Consider the following 18,879-nt stretch of genomic DNA (forward strand, 5'->3'; position numbering starts at 1 on the left):
AATTGAATATACTGGCCTGTAGTTAATTGAATATACTGGCCTGTAGTTGTCCCCTTTATGCCAAAATTTATCCTTGACTGAAAAAGCAGATATGAGTGACACCCATCACCATGCAAATGGAGGTCAGAGGTGTGGTCAGGGAAAAGCTCCAGTGGAGTAACCTGCACTTCACCGTTTGCAGCATTTTGAGCTAAAATGGAAATGTAAGAGCTACTGTTAGGTCTCCTCCTGATTTATCTCTGCAAGATAGCTGTAAAGTTATTTGAATAGTTGTGTTGCTGTCCAGACCTTGTGTTCTATGTAATGTGATACTTAGTAGCTATCTTAAGACTGTTTAACAGGGGGTGTTAACTCTTGCAACTTCTGACAATACTAGGGTGTACTGGGCTCTGTGTGCCTTCTGCTTTTGCTCTGTAGGGAGGAAATTACAATGTGCCTTTTTCTCTTCTGCTTAGTAATCAGCTCCTTCCCAGCTAGGCTCTGAGAAAAGTGGAAGAGAGCCAAGAATCTAGAGCTGCTGGGGAAAAAAGCAGTGATGTGTCATTGCTGTGCTGGTATGATACCTATCAGTGTAGGTCAGCTGTGCTGGAGGAGGGTGGCCCAGAATGCAGGACACCCTATGTAGATTGGTTGTCAAAGGAGCAATATGAAACTTTTAAGAATGTGATGCAACTCTGTGCCAAAGTAATAACTGAAATAATGGAAAGCATTGAAATTATATTTTGATTATTCTATTTTAAAAAGGTATAATACTTCAAATATTACTATTTTATTATATAATATCTAATACAATTAAATATTATATTTCAAATATTATATAGTCAGATATATTGAAAATAATGAAAAAAGGGAGATACTTTTTCACACAGTGCATTTCAGTTGCATTTTTGGTTTTCTCTGTTGGAAGATTTCTGTTCAAGAACTTATACAAAATTTTGTCTTTGAGTTCGGCTCTTGGTAAACAAATTCAGCTATAATTGATTAAGAATTCTATAAATAGATCTATTTTTCATTAATGTTAATAAAATACAGGAGTACTATTTCATATAAAGCACTGAGCAGCCAAGAGGAGGAACGTGGCCTATTTTTGTTCATTCCATTGCTTGTAAAAAATGAAGTTGTGCAAGGAGCCCCACCTCAGTTTATGAGGGAGGATAGCATAGAAGAAAACAGGAATGTTATAGATCAGGTGGTGAAGATGACAATCTAATAGTTTTCACACTGTGTATACTTTATATCCTCCTACTTTCTTGATAAGTGAACCATGTGGGCCAGGAAGTTAGTACAGAATAGCTGCTTCAGCTTTTGTGATGTTTTGGATACCAGTAGGCTCAGTGTGTGCATCTTTATTGTTGGGGGTTTTTTGTTTGTTTTTAACTGTGGTTTTTTTTTCATTCTGCTGTTTGCACGTGATATTTTTTACCACTGACATCCATACACTATTTGAGAAACAAAGGAATTATTTCTTGAAGTAATTCTTCCTCTTTGCGTTTGCCAAAGTGCACAAGATCAAGTGTGGTAGCTAATCATTGGTTATTAAATAGCAACAATTCAAGGTTTACTGCTGCCAGGTCCTGCCCTGCTCTGTTTCTGATGTGGAAAAGGAGGAAGTGTACTCAGTGTGAGCATTACTTCAGGTAGAGTTTGATTTCTGAAACAAATACATTAATCTGGAATGAATGTCATAATTTGGCAGGAAAAATCAGTTTCTAGAGACTGAGCAAAATGCTGGCGTAGATCACCCTGTTAGGCCCCTCTAGCTGATGTTTATAGTGTTGTGCAGTAGAGCTACTGTGACCCCAGCTGTGAAAGTCCCATAGCACGGTGTGTGAGCACTGATTAGGGGTAGCAGATTACTTTTTTTTTTCCACTTAACTGGAAGAGAACAGAATCTAGGTGGTTCTTACTTGTTTTCTTGTTTCCTGCAGTGGCATTGCCATTTTTCTGGTGAATGTATTTCTAAGAAGCAATATAGCAGCTTTAAATTCGGGGTAGGATTTGTTGTTCATACAGATAAAGCAACTGGAGTGAGCTCTTAGAGGTAACTGTTCTGTGCTGAATGAAGACAGATCCTAGATGCCAAATTCAGGTACTTGCAAGATAGTGAAATGTCAAAACACCTTGTGAGTCTCATCTTGGAGTTCTTTTTTCGCTAATTACACCCTACTTGTTTTGAGTTTGGTGACAGAAGAGGTTTTTAAGCCTTTCTTGTTGAAACTGAAGAGTATGGTGCTTTTCCAAAATCAAAGGACTACAAATAATGTCTTCTTTCAATTTGATCCACATACTGACTGCTGAACTGGTTAAAGGGACTATATTTTTTTATTTGGATTAGAAAGCGAAGTGATGACATGTCTGGTTTGCTTTTTTTTTTTTAACATATAGTAAGAACTGCACACAAAACCACAATACTGAGGGAAAGTCTTGACTGCTGTACAGTTGGATCCCTGAAATGACCTGTTGAGGTGTTCCTTATCTTCATGCATTGTGCAGACCTACTGGGAACAATTTAAATGAAACCCAAAGTGATTGTTCTCTGTGGGCTTCTCTTCAGAACTTTGTAAAAATCCTGTGATATTCTGGGAAGAATAAGCTGCTTTGGGCAAATAGCTTCAGTTGGATTAACAGTGTTTTAGTCAACCTAGCAGATTACCTGTCCTCCTTGCATTCCTTGGAATGGCTTATTCATTGGGATTCATCACATGGATCTTAACATAGTATATATACCCCAGTGTTTTCTGTTTTCCTTACTGCTCATGCTTGTCTTTACTTGCTTGCTCTTGGTATGAGAGATTCTAGATAAGTGTTCAGTGCAATCCCTGTTTCATGAATGAGGTGATGTATTGCACAGATCTGATGTCTCTTAACTTCTTAGCTTTCCTTGCATTTGGAGTCCTCTAGCTCTAAGCTGTCCAACTTGTCACTTACCTGTAACACAAATACTACACTCTAGCTCATTTTGCACTCCTGTAAATCCAGCATGGCACACAGGCCTGTGTGTGAGAGCAGTATCAGTGACAAAGCTGTTCCTTGTGGACTGGAAGTCCATAGTATGCTGGTGTGCAGTGCTGAGGCAGTAGGTGTTAACACACTGGAGTACAGTCTATAGTGCTGTCTTGTTCCTGGCTGCCTTCCAAGGCGTGGTGGAAAGCAGTGTCAGCTTTCTGCTTTCAAGGGTAGAAACATCACTCTTGGAAGCTCAGAACTGACACCTGTCACAAACCTGTCTGTATTTCACTGATGTATTTCGAGAACACAAGTACCGTGTTTGTTCAATTCAACAAGATTTTCTTGAGCCTTATTTTTTTCTACTTATCATCTTTTATGGCAGAATCACAATCAAAAACATAGTTATTTGAAAGTTTTCTTTTTGTTCATTGACTTATATATATGTTGAACTCCTTGGTTTGCTAGAATTATATTTGACATGCCTTGATCACTTTAAAGGATATATCTTGCTGGGCTATTAGTTCATTTTCATGCTTTTGCTTTGCAATTACCAGTTTAACATGGGGTTTGTTAGCAATTTTAGTTTCTTATTTTACTTGCATCATTCATGCAAAATTAAAAGTAAATTTTAAGCTAGCAGCAAGGCTAACAGGAAGGTGTATATACACTTTCCATTAAATGAAAATTGCTGAGCTGTGCAAGCACAAGATACTGAATCTGTTTACTGAATGGGAGAAGGATACTGTGGCTTCAGAATACACCTAATAAGTTTATCCTAAGGAAAAAAGTTCTGTTTCTTGAAACTGCTTTGTAAAGTATCCAATAGACTTGTAATACCTGCAGTTACAAGTTCTGATGCCAGGCTAATGGATAAAAGAATGTACTGTGAACTCTGGGACATGTTGACTGAACAATGGTGATTTTTGCAGTTTAGGGGAAGAATTGTGCAATTACAGTGGAAGAAAGATTCTGTTAGTCTAAAAGCTCCTGCTGAGTGCTGAAAAATGGACAGGACGGGATGTTCTTTGGGATCAATTTGTGTCAAATTGCTAGCATAGCAGTCTTCTGTGAACTAGGTAAAATTCCAAGAACATGTGTTTAAAATAAAGTTAATAGCAACTGTTCTTTTCTGTGAACATAACTCTAGAAGTCTTGTGCATGCCACTGAGCATTATATTACTGCTAAGTTAGGGACTAGGAGTCTTCCCTGAAAAAAACAAAATTCTGTTCAGTTACTGCAAAAGTTAGTGTACTTTGGGAAAATTTTGCTTGAACTAAAGAGTATGAGCTTCTTCCAGTGCAGAATGTTGTCTGAAAATCACCTGACATGTCTGCTAACACTACTGAGCTGAAACTGTGAAACAGTGGAATAAAAATTGTGTTTATATTTTTTTAAATAAAGCTCTTTTAAACTTCAGTGCAACATCCCAGTGCAACTAAGGTTTAAATCTGCTTATAATGTGCAGTTTCTTAGTCATCCTATATACTCTTTGTGACTTTAAGTTGAACATGTTTTGGCAGCTGTTTGCACTTTTTTGTAATCTGCATGACCTTGGGAATATAAATGCAGCACACTTATCATGAAGCGCTACTCATTTTGTGTTGGAATAGATAAATTCTTTTTCTGGTAGCAAGTGTGATGGCTGCCATTTTAATTTGGAGTGCAAAAAGGTTGCTGTTGCATTTAAAAGTTGTTCTTATAAAGGTATCAACTTTCCACAGTTATTTCACTTCAGGGCTGCTGCCTGGTGGGGAGTGAAAGTCCCTCCAAAATAGAAACATACTTCCAGTTAGTTACTTGCTATTAGTAACCTAAGGATTAAATTACAACATAATGGATCATAACTGTACTCAGCCTCTCAAACTGAGGTGTGTTGCTATATCCTTTAAATTTGCTAAAGTCACTAATGTCTTGTCCTCCTTGGTTTGAGTTTTCTGCAACTTGTCCTTGAGCAAGTAATAGGCTGCTACTTCCTGTGGGGGGAGGACACGTGAAAGGGGATGAATTTTTAAATGTTGAGGTAGATGATTGAACAGCAGAACTGTTATCATGTTGTCACTTTGGTTTTTTTCTTGGTCACTGAGTGTGGTATAGGTGAGTTCATGGTGTTACTGGAATCCCTGTAAGAGGTAAATAAATATATCTTTAAATAAGTAAATAAGTGTTGAAATAATCCAAAGCTTATTTGACATGTTTCATAGAATCATAGAATTTTAGAATGTGCTGAGTTGGAAGGGACCCATCAGGATAATCGAGTCCAATTCCTGGCCCTATGCAGGACACCCCAGCAATCACACCATATACCTGAGAGTATTGTCTGAACCTTTCTGAACTCTGTCAGGCTTGGTGCTGTGACCACTTCCCTGGAGAGCTTGTTCTAGTACTCAGTCACCCCCTGGGTGAAAAACTTTTTCCTGATACCCAACCTAAACCGCCCCTGACTCAACTTGATAAGGAGAGAGACAGAGAGACCACATGGAGTCTTGTGTATTTATAGAGTTCAGTTTTCCCTCCCAGGCAGGATATCCGGGCAGTACCTTAAAGGCCAGAGTGAGTTGTGCTGTAGCCAGTCACAGGCTGCAGGAGTGTGGTGTGGGCGGGCTACCAGGCAGGTCTGCCTTGTCTGACAGTCTGGCAGCAGGGCCTTCAGCTCTGCATGGACTGCAGGCCTTGCCTTCTGGCTCTGCCCTGTGCCCTCAGCACAGGCCTTGTGTGCAGGTCTTACCATGTTCCTGCAGGTCTAGGCCCAGCCCTTCCCCATATGCACACACACACTCACAGTGAGTTGGTTCTGACCCATATCAGTAATTCAGTGAGATTCAGATCCAGGATCTCACATTCCACCCCTGGGTTGGGACAACCACTGGAATCATATTTAATTGGATTTTCTTCTTCTTGTAGCAGCAGCAGTAGAAGAACCTAGCTGACAGAAGGAAAAGTACAGAAGAAAGGAAAGCAGTGGGCAATTGTTATACTACTAAGCAAAAAAACCCCCCAGGCATTCAATCAATATTGAAAATCCACTATGCAAATCATTATCTCCCACCCCTTCAGTCTTCAATATTGCAAACGAGATGTAATTCAGAATGTGGGTAGAGAGTTCAGGAAGTCAGTCTTGTCTGTTGCAGTGACTGGAACAGTTCTTTCACTTTCATCCATGGACAGCATCATTTTTCAGTGATGTGCAGTGCTTCAGAGTCTTTGCTTACTTAATAATACACTCAGCATTAGACAATATTAGAAAACAAATAAATACACGTATCCCAGACCAGCCGTGTCCCTCCCAGAACAGGGACAGAAGACAAAAGAATCCACCTCCGCCCAGCCACGCGAAACCGGCAGTTTAAACCTTGCTGAGTCAGGGTATATAGGTTCCCCGGCTGGAGTGAGTTAGGCCTCCACCCGGTTACTAAGCAACAAACGACTTAAGCTGTGTGACCGCTAACACCTTACCTCTTCCTTTGCAAAGACAGACTTCAGCAAGCGGGTTTTTTTCTTTTCTCCTGGCAAAACCTGTTTTTTTCCCCAGGGGTTTTATTTTCTTTTGCCAAACTCTCTAGTTTTTTGCTGAAAATACCAAATTTTGCCAGTTATTCCTCAGCACCTTTTCTGAGGGCTAGGAGAACTTAAAAAGAAAAGAGAAAACAAAATGTTTCCAAAGTTTTTGCAATTGTTGAAATATTGGCCAGAAGTTGACATAATTTAACAAAATAAGTTTCTCAGTCACGAGAGTGGAGAGAACATACCTACCCCTCCTCTTCCACTCATGAGGGTGTTGAAGATCCCAATGAAGTCTGCCCTCAGTCTCCTCTTCTCCAAGCTGAACACACCAAGTGACCTCGGCCAGTCCTCGTGAGACTTTCCCTTCAGACCCTTCACCATCCTTATGGCCCTCCTTTGGACACTCCCTAATAGTTTAATGTCTTTTTGATATTGTGGTGCCCAAAACTGCACAGAATATTCAAGGTGGGGCCACCCCAGTGCAGAGCAGAGTGGGACAATCCCCTCCCTCGACTGGCTGGCAATGCTTTGCCTGATGCCCCCCGGACATGGTTGGCCCTCCTGGCACCACTGACTCATATTCAACTTGCTGTCAACTGGGACCCTCAGGTCCCTTTCCACAGCTGCTCACCAGCTTTTCATTTCCCAGTCTGTATACACAACCAGGGGCATCACATCCCAGTTGCAGAATCTGGCACTTGTTAAATTAGTGTAATCTAATGTTATTTCTCATAGGATAGCAGTCATGTACTACATGACTCTCTGCCTATATCAGTTTGCCAAGCTTGATGAGACCTGGTTTGAGATTGTGAAACAGAGCAAATAGCTACCTAAATGCAGCTGCCTTCATTAGTTTTAACGTATATTGTTCTTCAAGGCCAGGGGTGTAAAGAAAATATGTTTCTGAGTAATGAATAGAAAGTTAAATATGTGCTTTAATACAGGAAATGTAGTAGTTACCCTACTTCTATAAAATATTTTGAGTCAATGGCTTAAAGGTCCTTAGGCTTTTGCAAAAGCCTGTCAGCAACAAAATGTTGCATTTTGAGCAAGGTTCATAAATAGCTAATGAAACTTACTCTTCCTGCTTATGTCAAAACACAGCTTGTTTTCCGAGTTTGATTTTCTTTTTTTCCCTTTCTCTTTCAAAGATAGCTGTAGTATGGTTGAAGAACTAAAATAGTGTTCCTGTTCTAGGTGTGGACTTCAAGGTGAAAACTATTTCAGTTGATGGAAACAAAGCTAAACTGGCAATATGGGTAAGTCTCTCCCAAAGTTCTTAATGTATTGCTTTCCTTTAGGAATAGTGATGGTTTATATAATGTACAGTTCGTATAGAATTCCTTTCTATTAATATGAAGATGATTTGGAGAAGTGGGAGGTTAATACTGCACCATTCAAAAGGTAGAATGAACTGTGGGACAACTGGCTGGTGGGGTGGTTCTATTGCCTGTGAGCTACACTGACTCCAGGTCTAGTTGGGATAGGAGTAGAGAAGAGAAGGAATTAAATGGTACTAAATCAGTCAAACTTTAAAAAAGTGAACGTGGCCATTCCTAAGTGTTTTTAATGAGTAATTCATTGTTCAAAGTCTAGAGAGTTAATCCTCACTAATCTGAGACATCCCTGTCTATATTGCTCTTGTCTGTACTTGACAGATTTTAAAAGGGTGAACTTCTCTGCTAAATTTTGCCTATAACGTTAGATTGTGTATTAGGTTAGGAATTACTGTTGCATGCTCAAATGTTACCTCTATAAAACCATTTTTAGCCTAAACTTCATAGCCCTCATACAAGGACATTCATAGGCTCAAGGTTAGAGTTATTTGTAGCAGATGCATCTGAAAGAGAGACAGTGTTTGTACTCATAACTTTAGCGTATTCAACTTCTACTTCAGCTAAAAGTAGAATTTCTGCATTTATGGCCATGAAGAAAGAACAGGTACTTCCAAGCTATTTTTAAAATATTCTCCATAAACCTGCAGACTTACGTGACTTGAAGCATCTCTTGAATATTCAGACCCAGTTGTGTTGTCTTGTAGCAAGAATAAAACCTTGTTTCTCATATGAGCAAGATGCTGCAGTTTTTCCCTTCTTGGGAAGTAGTAGTGAAACATGAAATATGTATTGCAATACTTGTATTGCTTTGAGGGCGGTTCATGTCTCAAGTAACAAACAGGATTTATGTCTTAGTTACAATAGTAATGATCACTAAAATAAATAGGTTTGACAAGGAAAATAACTGAAATAACTTGACAGAAAAAAAAGGCACATAGGAGGAAAACAAGACCAATAGCAGAATGATGAATGATAATGGGATGGAAAATATTACATAGGACTAATTTAGGGTTTAGTTTTTTCATATTGGTAAATATAAAGAAATAATCCTGAGGTATACTGGAAAATAAAAACTTGTAAATGTTCATCATTACACAGAAGCAGTTTGAGATGGATGGGATTGACTGAGTGGTTTGTAGAATGTTGGAAGTCCAGTTTTGTTATTCAGGTTTTGTCATGGAATCCCGTGTTTCACGTGTCACTTCTCACCTGGGTAAATTGATTAAATATTCTGTGCATAAAGTCTGCAATAAATGTGCTCTATACCTTAATCTCTGATAAGAAAACAGCAATATTTAGGGTTTTTTTTGCAGAGCTTTTGGCACTTTAAATTTGAGGCTGTAAGCTCAAATTTACTTAAAACCAGAGAAACCTGTTTCTCAGAGAAACCATGTTTCTGCTTCTGCTCTGTCATAGTGTGTTTATGCATTTACCCTGGCACTCAATCAAATTTAATTGGACCAAGCGATTGAAGTGAGGGAACTGGTTTTGGTGCCATGGGTGTGATGCTTGTTACAAAACCTTAGTTAGTACTGCAGCTATGCTTCTCATGCTGGTTGCTGCAGTACTGGGTGCAGAATGAATGCCCTTGCAGAAACAGCTGTCTTACTGCCATGTAGTTCAGTTATTTACTGCATTTAACAGTTAGAAGGTGTTTCTCAGGGTAGATTACATAATAAAGTTAATGTGTAGTAAAACAGCAGGAGAAGGAATAAACTCAGCTAATCTGGTAGTGAAATACACTTTAAGTCTTATTTTGTATGTTCATTAGAAGCAGAATACCTGAAAGCTAAACTAGATGGTGCTCAAATTCTGAATAATGGAACTTTCTGATTGGCTTTTTAGGACACTGCAGGTCAGGAGCGGTTCAGAACATTAACACCCAGTTACTACAGAGGTGCACAAGGTGTTATCCTAGGTAAGTATAGCCTTACATGCTATTCTGAATGTTTGTATTTTTCATGCATGGGAGTTACATAAACTCATATAACCTTTACATAATATCTAATTGGTATTAAAAAATCATTGTATCTGTGTGGAACAGTTCATATGAAAGGATCTTGATGTCTGACTTCTTTCTCATGTAGTTAATATGACCAGCGTGAGTACCTCTGATTTTTGGATGAGATAAAATCTACTGCTATTTGAAAGGATAACTTGGAGCCGTGGTCCCTGTGCTGTCAGGAATTTGTCTTTTATTTATTTCCTTTTATTTTTACCTGTGTTTACTAAGTCGAATGTAAAAAAAAAATAAATATTCTCCTCAGTGTATTCTCTCTGTATCAGTATGTATACAGCTTTCTCCTCTCTGTTCTTTTTTTCCTAATGAAATTTATATAAACACTGTGGAGTCTGTCTGGAATTTTTTGTTATTTGTCTTCGTATTGATGTGATGTTACACAGTTGGAATCACTTTGAAAAGACTAGCTGGGCATATAGAAAGTGCCAATTTGTGTGGGTAAAAACCAGGCAAAATCCCTAATTGCAGCTTCAGAGTGAAGTCTCATTTGCTTTTCCTTTGTATATGGAAACCTGTTATGTAGGCATTGAGCTCTGAAGTTCTGCTTCTGCAGTGCTAGAAGTGAGGAGCTGACTAAAGTAAGGGCAGGGAAGTTTAATTTTTTTGAAGGTGCACCTGACTTGAGAGAATTTTGGTGAGACATTGTATCCAGTTAAATTGTTTAACTTGGAATAACCTCTGTCATGTGACTTCTTGATAGGTTTTATTTTGTATGTACCTTTTCCCAAGTCTGAGTTGCATTGCATTCCTGTCAAGGCATGTCTTGTCAAGTCACCTAGTTTCTGGCACTGAAACTGCCACTTACTGTTGAAAGCTGTGAAAGTTATGAAGCACTGTGGGAGTCAAAAGGTTCTTCTGTTGAGATTTGCCCTCCCATTTTATTAAACACCTCCCGACTATTTCTTTGTTATATTGCTTCCTAAAAATGCAAGACAGGTTGCAGATTTGATTGAAACAAACTGTTTATGCATGTCTGCACATGGGATGTGAAGATGAAGGAAAAATACTTTCATAGCTATTAGTTATTGGGTAGTTGATTTTAGAGTTAGGTCTGCTTTTTTTTGTCTACCCTTTCTACTTCTAGCATGGCTTACTGCTTATAATTCACACAAATAGTAAATCATTGAAGACAGTAAAATACTGAAAACTCAGTAGTTCACCAGTATTTGTGAGGATTTCCTGATGTGTTTATTTTTTAGCTAAATCAGTAGCATTGCAGGGTTGTTAAAACAAGTCTTAATTATCACTAATTAGCTCAGTGCTGGAGGTCATGCCATCCTTTTTGCATAGCTGTGGTGTAGTGATGTTAGTAAGTATCCTATACTGGGATCTGCAAGTGCAGAATTCTTTGGAGAATGATAGTCTCTAGCCTGTAAGATGGGGTGTCTCAAGATAAATTAGTCTAAGCTCAGTAGTTGACTGAATGTTAGAGTTGCTCTGCATCAGTGATTTGAGCTGATGGATGTCCAACTTTTTCCAATAATTCGTGTAAAAAGTAGATTGGAATCCTTGGGACTCCTTCAATTTTCTAATTCAAAAAGCCATAATTTTGCTCCTTTTATAACGTAACCTGTCATTCTTGGAAAAATATTGTGGAAATAATATTGTTAATATCTTTCAGTTTATGATGTCACGAGAAGAGATACTTTTGTCAAGCTGGATAACTGGTTAAATGAATTGGAAACGTACTGCACAAGGAATGACATAGTGAAAATGTTAGTTGGAAACAAGATTGATAAGGTAAGCCAAATTCAACTGCAGTAAGTAAGTTGGTGTATTTTGTTAATAATACATATTAATGCTATGTCTTATTATAGGAAAACCATGAAGTTGACAGAAATGAAGGCCTCAAATTTGCAAGAAAACATTCCATGTTGTTCATAGGTATGTTATAGGTATTTGCAGAGATCTCACTTGATTTTTGTTACATAATGAAAAGTACCACTTCTGTAGGACTGTAGTCCTTGCACACAGTCCAGTTAATGATATTTCCCAGCTGCTGTAGGTACAAAGATGATGGGTATTCCCGTTTTTCAAAATTGTCCTTGAATATGTCCAGGTACCTATTCTAACTGTGAATGAGTATACCGAAATACATAAGGATTAAGGACAGAATACAGGCTGTGCTGTAGCCTGATGAAACCTGTTTTGGGGTTTTGTCTGATTTCTTTTCCCAACTGACTTGCTGAATAATAACAGAAGCAAAATGCAAGAGGGAAAACTGGCACTAGTAACCAACCTTCAGTATAGAAAAATAGCTGGTAGCTGACAGAAATCTGTATTAGAACTGAGATGTTAAAAATAGTTAGGTATATCATTAACTTTTAAATGGTGGGTGGGATTGAATAAGGACATGATTATGACTGGAGCAAATATGTTGGTCTCATCTTGCTGCGAAATAAAATGGGTCTTGTAGGCAAGGCCTTGTAATGATAAATTAAAAAATGGTTGATGAACTGACTCTTTATGCATATGTTTATTCCATGTTTCTCTTAAGGATCAACAGGGATTATTTTATAGGATGATTCCAGTAGCAAAGCAGTTCATTGATGAGTCCTATATTATGTTCTTCATCTCTGACTAATGACATATTTTTGTTTAGTACCCTGCTGTGTTTCTTTTCAGCTACAGTGTCAGATGTGGAAATAGAAGTTCAAAGTTGAGACACAAGCTGTTAAGTGCATGAAAAATGAAAAGCAAAATGAAAATTAGACTATAAATATATGTATATGTGTGTGTGTGCATGGTACATATATTAAGTACCTGCAAGGCTGTGTAGATGAACAGGGCAAGCCCTAGTGGAACTGAATGATTTTCAGTGGTGTCTGTTGCTCTCATAACCTGTGAGCAGATTTCTTGGGCTTGGTCAAGTAAGGCTCCTGAATGAAATTACCTGGAATTCTGCTAACTGCAGAAGAAATGAGATCCCTTATTGCTTTTTGTCAGATAGGTTTTATGACAGAGACTGGTCCAGAATCCTACAGTATGGATTCTTGCTTCTTACGGTATGGTGGTATTGCAGTTCTGACTAATATACAGAACAGCAACCAGGTTTATCAGACAAGAACCCTCCTTTTTCTTACTAGAGTGCTTTCCACAGAAGAATAAAGCTAAGCTATAGCTGCCTCCATATACTCTGGTGAAGTTCAACTTGAAAGCTCTTCTATTAAAAACTCTTTTGAGGTGCTGCCTTATGTGCTGACATAAATCTGCATACCTGCTAATTTTGGCACTGTTATGTTTTTGTAGAATATATCGTCTAAGGTTGTAAGTGTAGGTCGTAGGTTGAGACTTAACTGAAAGATAACTACTAAAAAAGTTACACAAAGTTGTGCTAACACTTGACTTCTTGTGTCCCCTTTCCAGAGGCAAGTGCAAAAACATGCGATGGAGTACAGTGTGCCTTTGAAGAACTTGTTGAAAAAATCATTCAAACTCCTGGACTGTGGGAGAGTGAAAGCCAAAACAGAGGTGTAAAGTTATCAAACAAGGAAGAAGGATATGGAGGAGGAGGAGCATGTGGTGGATATTGTTCTATGTTATAAACTTGGGGAAGCTTATTCTTTGCGTATTTAAACAGATAGTGACATCTTTCTGTACATGAAGTCATTAAATGCTATTTTTAGGGACCTTGCAGTTTGCACATATTTGTTTTATATCATGGCAGTGAACACTTGTAGGAGAAATGTTCTGCAGCTTTCCCAGTTTGAAAATGTTATGGTAAGCATGCCCAATTTGCAATCTTCAGGTTTTTATAAGTAGCATAAATAAAGTGCAAGAAAAAAATGCACTAAAAATTTTACAACTGTATCCATTAATTGTGTAACTATTCTAAACAAATCCATCTAACAAACACATTACTGCATTGTCTGCTCTTTGTCTCATTTTTAAATTCTGTTGAAATTATAGAACTATATAGTGTGCACAGATCTTGCAAACAGTGTGAGCTATAAATGTTACATTTCATTTCTTCTAGTAAATGCTTTTTTTATGGTATTGAAACCAACAGGATTATACAGTTTTTAGACAAACCTGCTAAACTTTCAACAGAGCTGTCTAAAATACAAATTGGCACAGACCATAGGTATCGGCACCTTCTTGAAGAAATGCTTTGAAAACTTCCTTTGCAAAGCTGGAGAACGCCATGTTTTCCTTTTAATCATCACTTCAGTTGATGGCTTAACTGGAGTTTTAATCCTGTGATATTTATATGCTAAATTTGTGGTACTCTTGCATTCTAGTTTTTTATGATGCATTCTGCTCTAGACTCGCTGCAGAAAGTCTTCATTATTGGCAAGGGGTCTGAGTGATGTCTTTGTTCTTTCATTGTGAATCAATTTGCTACACCTCAGTATGGATTCCTAATTTCTGAAATGTTTGTAATATAAGTTTATCTCAACTGTAGCTCACTGTGGCTGTGAGATCTCTATCACGTCTGCTTTATGCAGCTACTTGTTCAAAAATAAAACTTCCTGTCACAGACACTAAATGGGAAGCTATAGGGCTTCTTGATCTCTGTATGGAAAAATACTATTGCAATGAGTATTCACTTGAATTTACTGTATCAAAGCCAATGGTTTGTTTCAGAAGACTTGTATAGACTTAATAAATTTTTTTCCACAGTATTTGACTTTTTTAACCTCTTCCTATTGCGGAGTTGTATATATTCTAGCACATGTAGTTTAAACAGTGTCACTTCTTTCCTACAAATTATTTCTTATTTCTAAAGGACAAGACAAGGATGCTGTGTTGTGAGCGCTTTTGGTTTTTTTAAATAATCACTGTAGTGCAGTTGATAACTGAACTATTAAGCAGTTTCTTGTAAATATAGTGAATGACAGTACCTTTAATTACTACAAGGTTTTGTCTGAATGTCAGCATACATGATCTGTGTTTTGCAACAGGTCTTGGCTACTTCTGTTAAAATACATATTATTCACATGGAGATTTTGTTTTCTATTCTGTTTTATACTTGATAGAAAACAGTACCAGAATTTGAAGACTTAACCATGCTAGTTGTTTTTACCAAATATTGTATCTAGTATTGTTAATGTAATAGGATAACTTAAATATGTAAATGTAATTAATATTAAATATACATAAATATTGTATTAAAATGCTAGATTTGCACTATTTCATGCAGAATATATGGGCTGAGTAAATCTTGTTTGTTAGCATTGAGGTCAGAGAATTTTGGGCTTTGTAGGCTAGCAGCAGAGGAAAGTTGTAGGAGCATTAAAATTCTGAGTAACTTTATTTTCTCATCAATAGTTGGCACGTTCTGTAGTGCTGGCAGATGACTGTAATTTATTTCCATATTTGTTTGACCCCTAGTCTAGATGCATCCCTTTGTTGAGAAGAGACTTAACTTTCAGTTTCTCACAAAAGGTCCTTTTATCACAGGACCTGGATTCATCTTTAATTCTGTCTTTCCCAGATCTGACAGCTTTTGTCAGAGAGAGGGAACAGCAGGGCACTCTGAATAGTGGGTATTGTTCTGCAAAAAAATTAAGTCATTTACTCCTTATTCCATTGCAGAATATTTTTGGGGAGAGGAGTGTTCTGAAACAGCATATTTACTGTGACTGTGAGCAGTTAGATTTTTTTTTTTAAGCAGATGTTTTCTAATTGATTTGCAACTAGCTTGTCTGTCTTCATCTTTTAAGCATGTTTGGTTACATCCCTAAGGAATGGGTTTTCCTTTCATCATTGCTCTGTCGAGAAGCTGTGCAGTCAAATTCTAGAATTCCTGGGTCTTTGTGTTCGATGCTAAAAAAAACCCCCAAACTCAGAAGAAGACTTAAAATAGAAGTGTCTAATCGTGATTGGAAGGAAATGCTTCTAGTGTTTTCTGTGTTTCATTATCTCTGGATTTACTTTTGGGAATGTGTCTGCTTGGATCCTTTTGACAGAAGTGCTTGGTTCCCAGTTCTTAATGTTTGTCAGGCTGGAATTTCTGAGGAATGTGACTGTCCAGATGTTCTTGACAGCATGAAACTTGTTCTTTAACACAGTAATGAGAATCTCCAGATCTAACTACTCTAGGTTTAGGGAAGAACAGTAGCAGCCCCCCAGACTGTGAAGGCAGTTTTGGTAATACCTTTTATACACAAAATATAAAATAGAAATATTATAATGCACAGTATAGTAAGCATATCTAACTATCAAACATACTTTATTAATATACTTTAATAAAATGCATAGCATAGAAATGTAATGTATAAATATTTTATATTGGTTAGAGGTTATATATCATCTCTGAATTTCAGTTTTAAACATAACTGTTTTAATTCAGAGTAGGTATGAGAAAGATAACAAGCCTGTGGGCAAGTGTCATCCAGGAGGACAGAAGTAAGGATACTTATGGAAGCAGGATGGAGGGAACTTGAGGGAATGGCCTGAAGTTGTCATGGGAGATTTAGGTTGGATATTAGAAAAATGTTCTTCTTCACCTAGTGGGTGGTTGGGCACTGGAACAGGCTCCCCATGGAAATGGTCACAGCACCAAGCCTGACAGAGTTCAAGAAGTGTTTGGACAACACTCTCAAGCATATGGTGTGATTCTTGGGCTTCTCCTGTGCAGGGCCAGGAGTTGGACTTGATGATCTTTGTGGGTCCCTTCCAACTCAGAATATTCTGTGAAGAGTTGAACCTTATATACTGGTAATGCCTGAGCTTGGTATGAAATGAGAAGCTGAAGTTCTACGTAGATTGGGTACTCAGGGTGCCAGAAATCAGCGATTACATTTGCCTAGATGTGATTTGACTTCTATTTTTCTCCTGAATAGAATGCTGAACACAGAGTGGTTGAGATTGGATGGGGGCTCTGGTGGTCATCTGGTCCAACCCCCCTGCTCGGGTAGGGCTGCCTGACTCAGGACCATGTCCAGGCAGCTTCTGAGTATCTCCAAGGAGGGAGAGGAGACTCCACCACCTCCTTGGGCAACCAGTGCCAGTGCTCAGTCAACCTCACAGTGAAAGTGTTTCCTGATCCTCAACTGGAACCGTGTCTGTTCTGGTTTATGCCCATTACCTCTGGTCCTTCCACTGGGCACCATTGAAAAGAGCCTGGCACTATCCTCTTTGTACCCTCCATTCAGGTATTTATATATATTAATAAGATCCCCTGTGAGCCTTCTCCAGGCTGAACAGTCACAGACCATCATCTTTGTGTCTGTTCCTTTGGCCCTCTCCACTATGTCCATGTTTCTCTTGTACTAGGGAGCCCTGAACTGGACACAGCACTCAAGCTGTGGCCTCTCCAGTGCTGAGGAGAGACTAAAGATTGCTGCCCTTACCCTGCTGTCAGTCTGCCCTCTCACAAGGACACTTTGCTGGCTTGTGTTCACTCGGTGTCCGCCAGAACCCCCAGGTCCATTTCTGCCAAGCGGGGTGGCCCCAGCATCTCCTGGTGCCTGTCGTCGTTCCTTCCCAGGGATAGGACTTGGCACTTCCCCTCCTTGGGCTTCATGAGTTGGTTGTTGGTCCTTAAAAGAGAGTTCATCCGTCCCTGGGTGGGCTCGAACCACCAGCCTTTCAGTTAACAACCGAACGCGCTCTCCGATTGCGCCACAGAGACTGATACAGAACACCTTTCAGAGGAGCTGAATTCCTGACTCTGTGTGATAACTCCTGGTGCCTGTACATGCTGAACAGCAAGAGACTGGTACTGCAGGCACACAGCTGCAACAAACCTGATGCGTCAGAATACAGGGGAAGAAATGCTGTTACTCCTAGGGGGAGATTCTTTTGGTTTGAAGTAGCTGTGCCTCACCACTTACCTCCCGAGGGACAGGAGGGCTTGGGGTCATGTGCTAGGCTGGCTGCTAGTGGTTCTGAGGTGGGTTAACAGCACTGTTTCTCTAGCCAAAGGTACAGAAAGGCCCTGCAGTACCCATGTGCATGTTAATGCAATTAAAGCAAAACAGAGGTATGCTTCAAAATATGAATTGAGAGACATCCAAGATCCTGACTGCAGAATTCTTAGTGCATCTGGGAACTGGGGATTAGAGGTGAGAGCGCTGTTGGACAGGTCTTAACAAACAGGGAAGATTTCATAGTGAAACTTGCATTTTTATTGTAAGTTTCATACCTCAAACAAAGCGCTGATAGAGGGCATATGTGTAGAGTGTAGAGGGCATATGAATTTTTTACTGTCATTAATCAACCAGGAAAAGATGGAGCCTTCTGATCTGTGTGCCCTTGTGTATTGATGGAAACCAAAGGATATAAAATACTGAGATACATGACAGGAGCTGAGTTCTGTTCAGCTAGTGAATCTGTGCTTGGTTGATATCTAGTTTCCTGACAGAAGGAAACTGTTTTAATATCCTAGCTTGTTGTTGTTGTTGTTGTTGTTCATTTGGTGAAGGAAACATAGCAAAATGTTGGTTTGAAATTGCTTTTAAAAGTTAGGAAACTTAATCTCTGCAAGGCTGTGCTTTGAAGTGCTGCTGACAGCGTTTTTGGTTAAGTGCTTTTGTCACTGAGCTGTGCAAGCGTAGATGATGTGTGAACTTTAGAAGGAGCTGGAGCAATTTTCTTTTGGAGAGATAAGAACTGGTAGGTGGAGAAAAATGTACTTCCAGTAGCAGCAGCAGGTGGCTTCTAGTGTGGACTTTGACAGTGAGCTGCTTCCTTTCCTGTGCTGTTTTAAGCTGTACTGTAAGGGAGCATATGCCATGGGCCTCAAAGCTGTAGGGAAGGTCTGTCCTGTAGTGCACACTGGGGTTTTGTTCCTCCAACTGCTTCCCTCAGCAGCTAAATGGGGTGGTACTCGGCTGCTATCTGACCTGCACATCCTGGTGTCCTGCCAGGATCCCTGGTATGAGGCAAAGGTAGAGATCCAGGTTTCATCCTGAGCTGAATTTGGAGGGTCGCTGGGCTGTATGGACCTGGGAGCTAAAATGTCCTCATGGGTAGAAAACTTTAAATGTTGTCATAGGGAGCATAATGAGGAGTCCAGAAAGTTGCAGAGCCAAACTCATTCAGTGCTGGACCTTAAGCTTTTTAGTGGAGTGTTAATAATGGCCTCTAAATTTCCAGCCATGCTCTGTTGGAGCACTGACAGC

General features: G+C 39.1%; 1 protein-coding gene, 1 long non-coding RNA gene and 1 other non-coding gene across 3 annotated transcripts in view; 1 reads left to right on the forward strand and 2 right to left on the reverse strand.

Moving 5' to 3' along the window:
* Nucleotides 1–14,433, forward strand: part of RAB18 (RAB18, member RAS oncogene family) — a 17,245-nt gene extending 2,812 nt beyond the window's left edge. Inside the window, exons 3-7 of the mRNA XM_027648479.1 lie at nt 7,649–7,710; nt 9,634–9,706; nt 11,430–11,548; nt 11,626–11,692; nt 13,175–14,433. Of these exons, the coding sequence (XP_027504280.1) occupies nt 7,649–7,710; nt 9,634–9,706; nt 11,430–11,548; nt 11,626–11,692; nt 13,175–13,353 (500 nt within the window). The 3' untranslated portion in view covers nt 13,354–14,433. The remainder of the gene's footprint in view (nt 1–7,648; nt 7,711–9,633; nt 9,707–11,429; nt 11,549–11,625; nt 11,693–13,174) is intronic.
* LOC113949635 lies at nt 4,585–6,347 on the reverse strand. The gene is made up of 2 exons (XR_003528486.1): nt 6,266–6,347; nt 4,585–5,070 (listed from the first exon to the last, which is right to left on the reverse strand). It is a non-coding gene; the product is annotated as an uncharacterized LOC113949635 (long non-coding RNA).
* A 2,880-nt stretch (nt 14,434–17,313) lies between the features above and the next one.
* On the reverse strand, nt 17,314–17,387 carry TRNAN-GUU. The gene has a single exon. It is a non-coding gene; the product is annotated as a tRNA-Asn (tRNA).
* Nucleotides 17,388–18,879: the final 1,492 nt, after the last annotated feature.

This window comes from Corapipo altera, unplaced genomic scaffold (assembly GCF_003945725.1).
Source record: "Corapipo altera isolate COAL_440 unplaced genomic scaffold, ASM394572v1 47, whole genome shotgun sequence".
Taxonomy (NCBI): Eukaryota; Metazoa; Chordata; class Aves; order Passeriformes; family Pipridae; genus Corapipo; species Corapipo altera.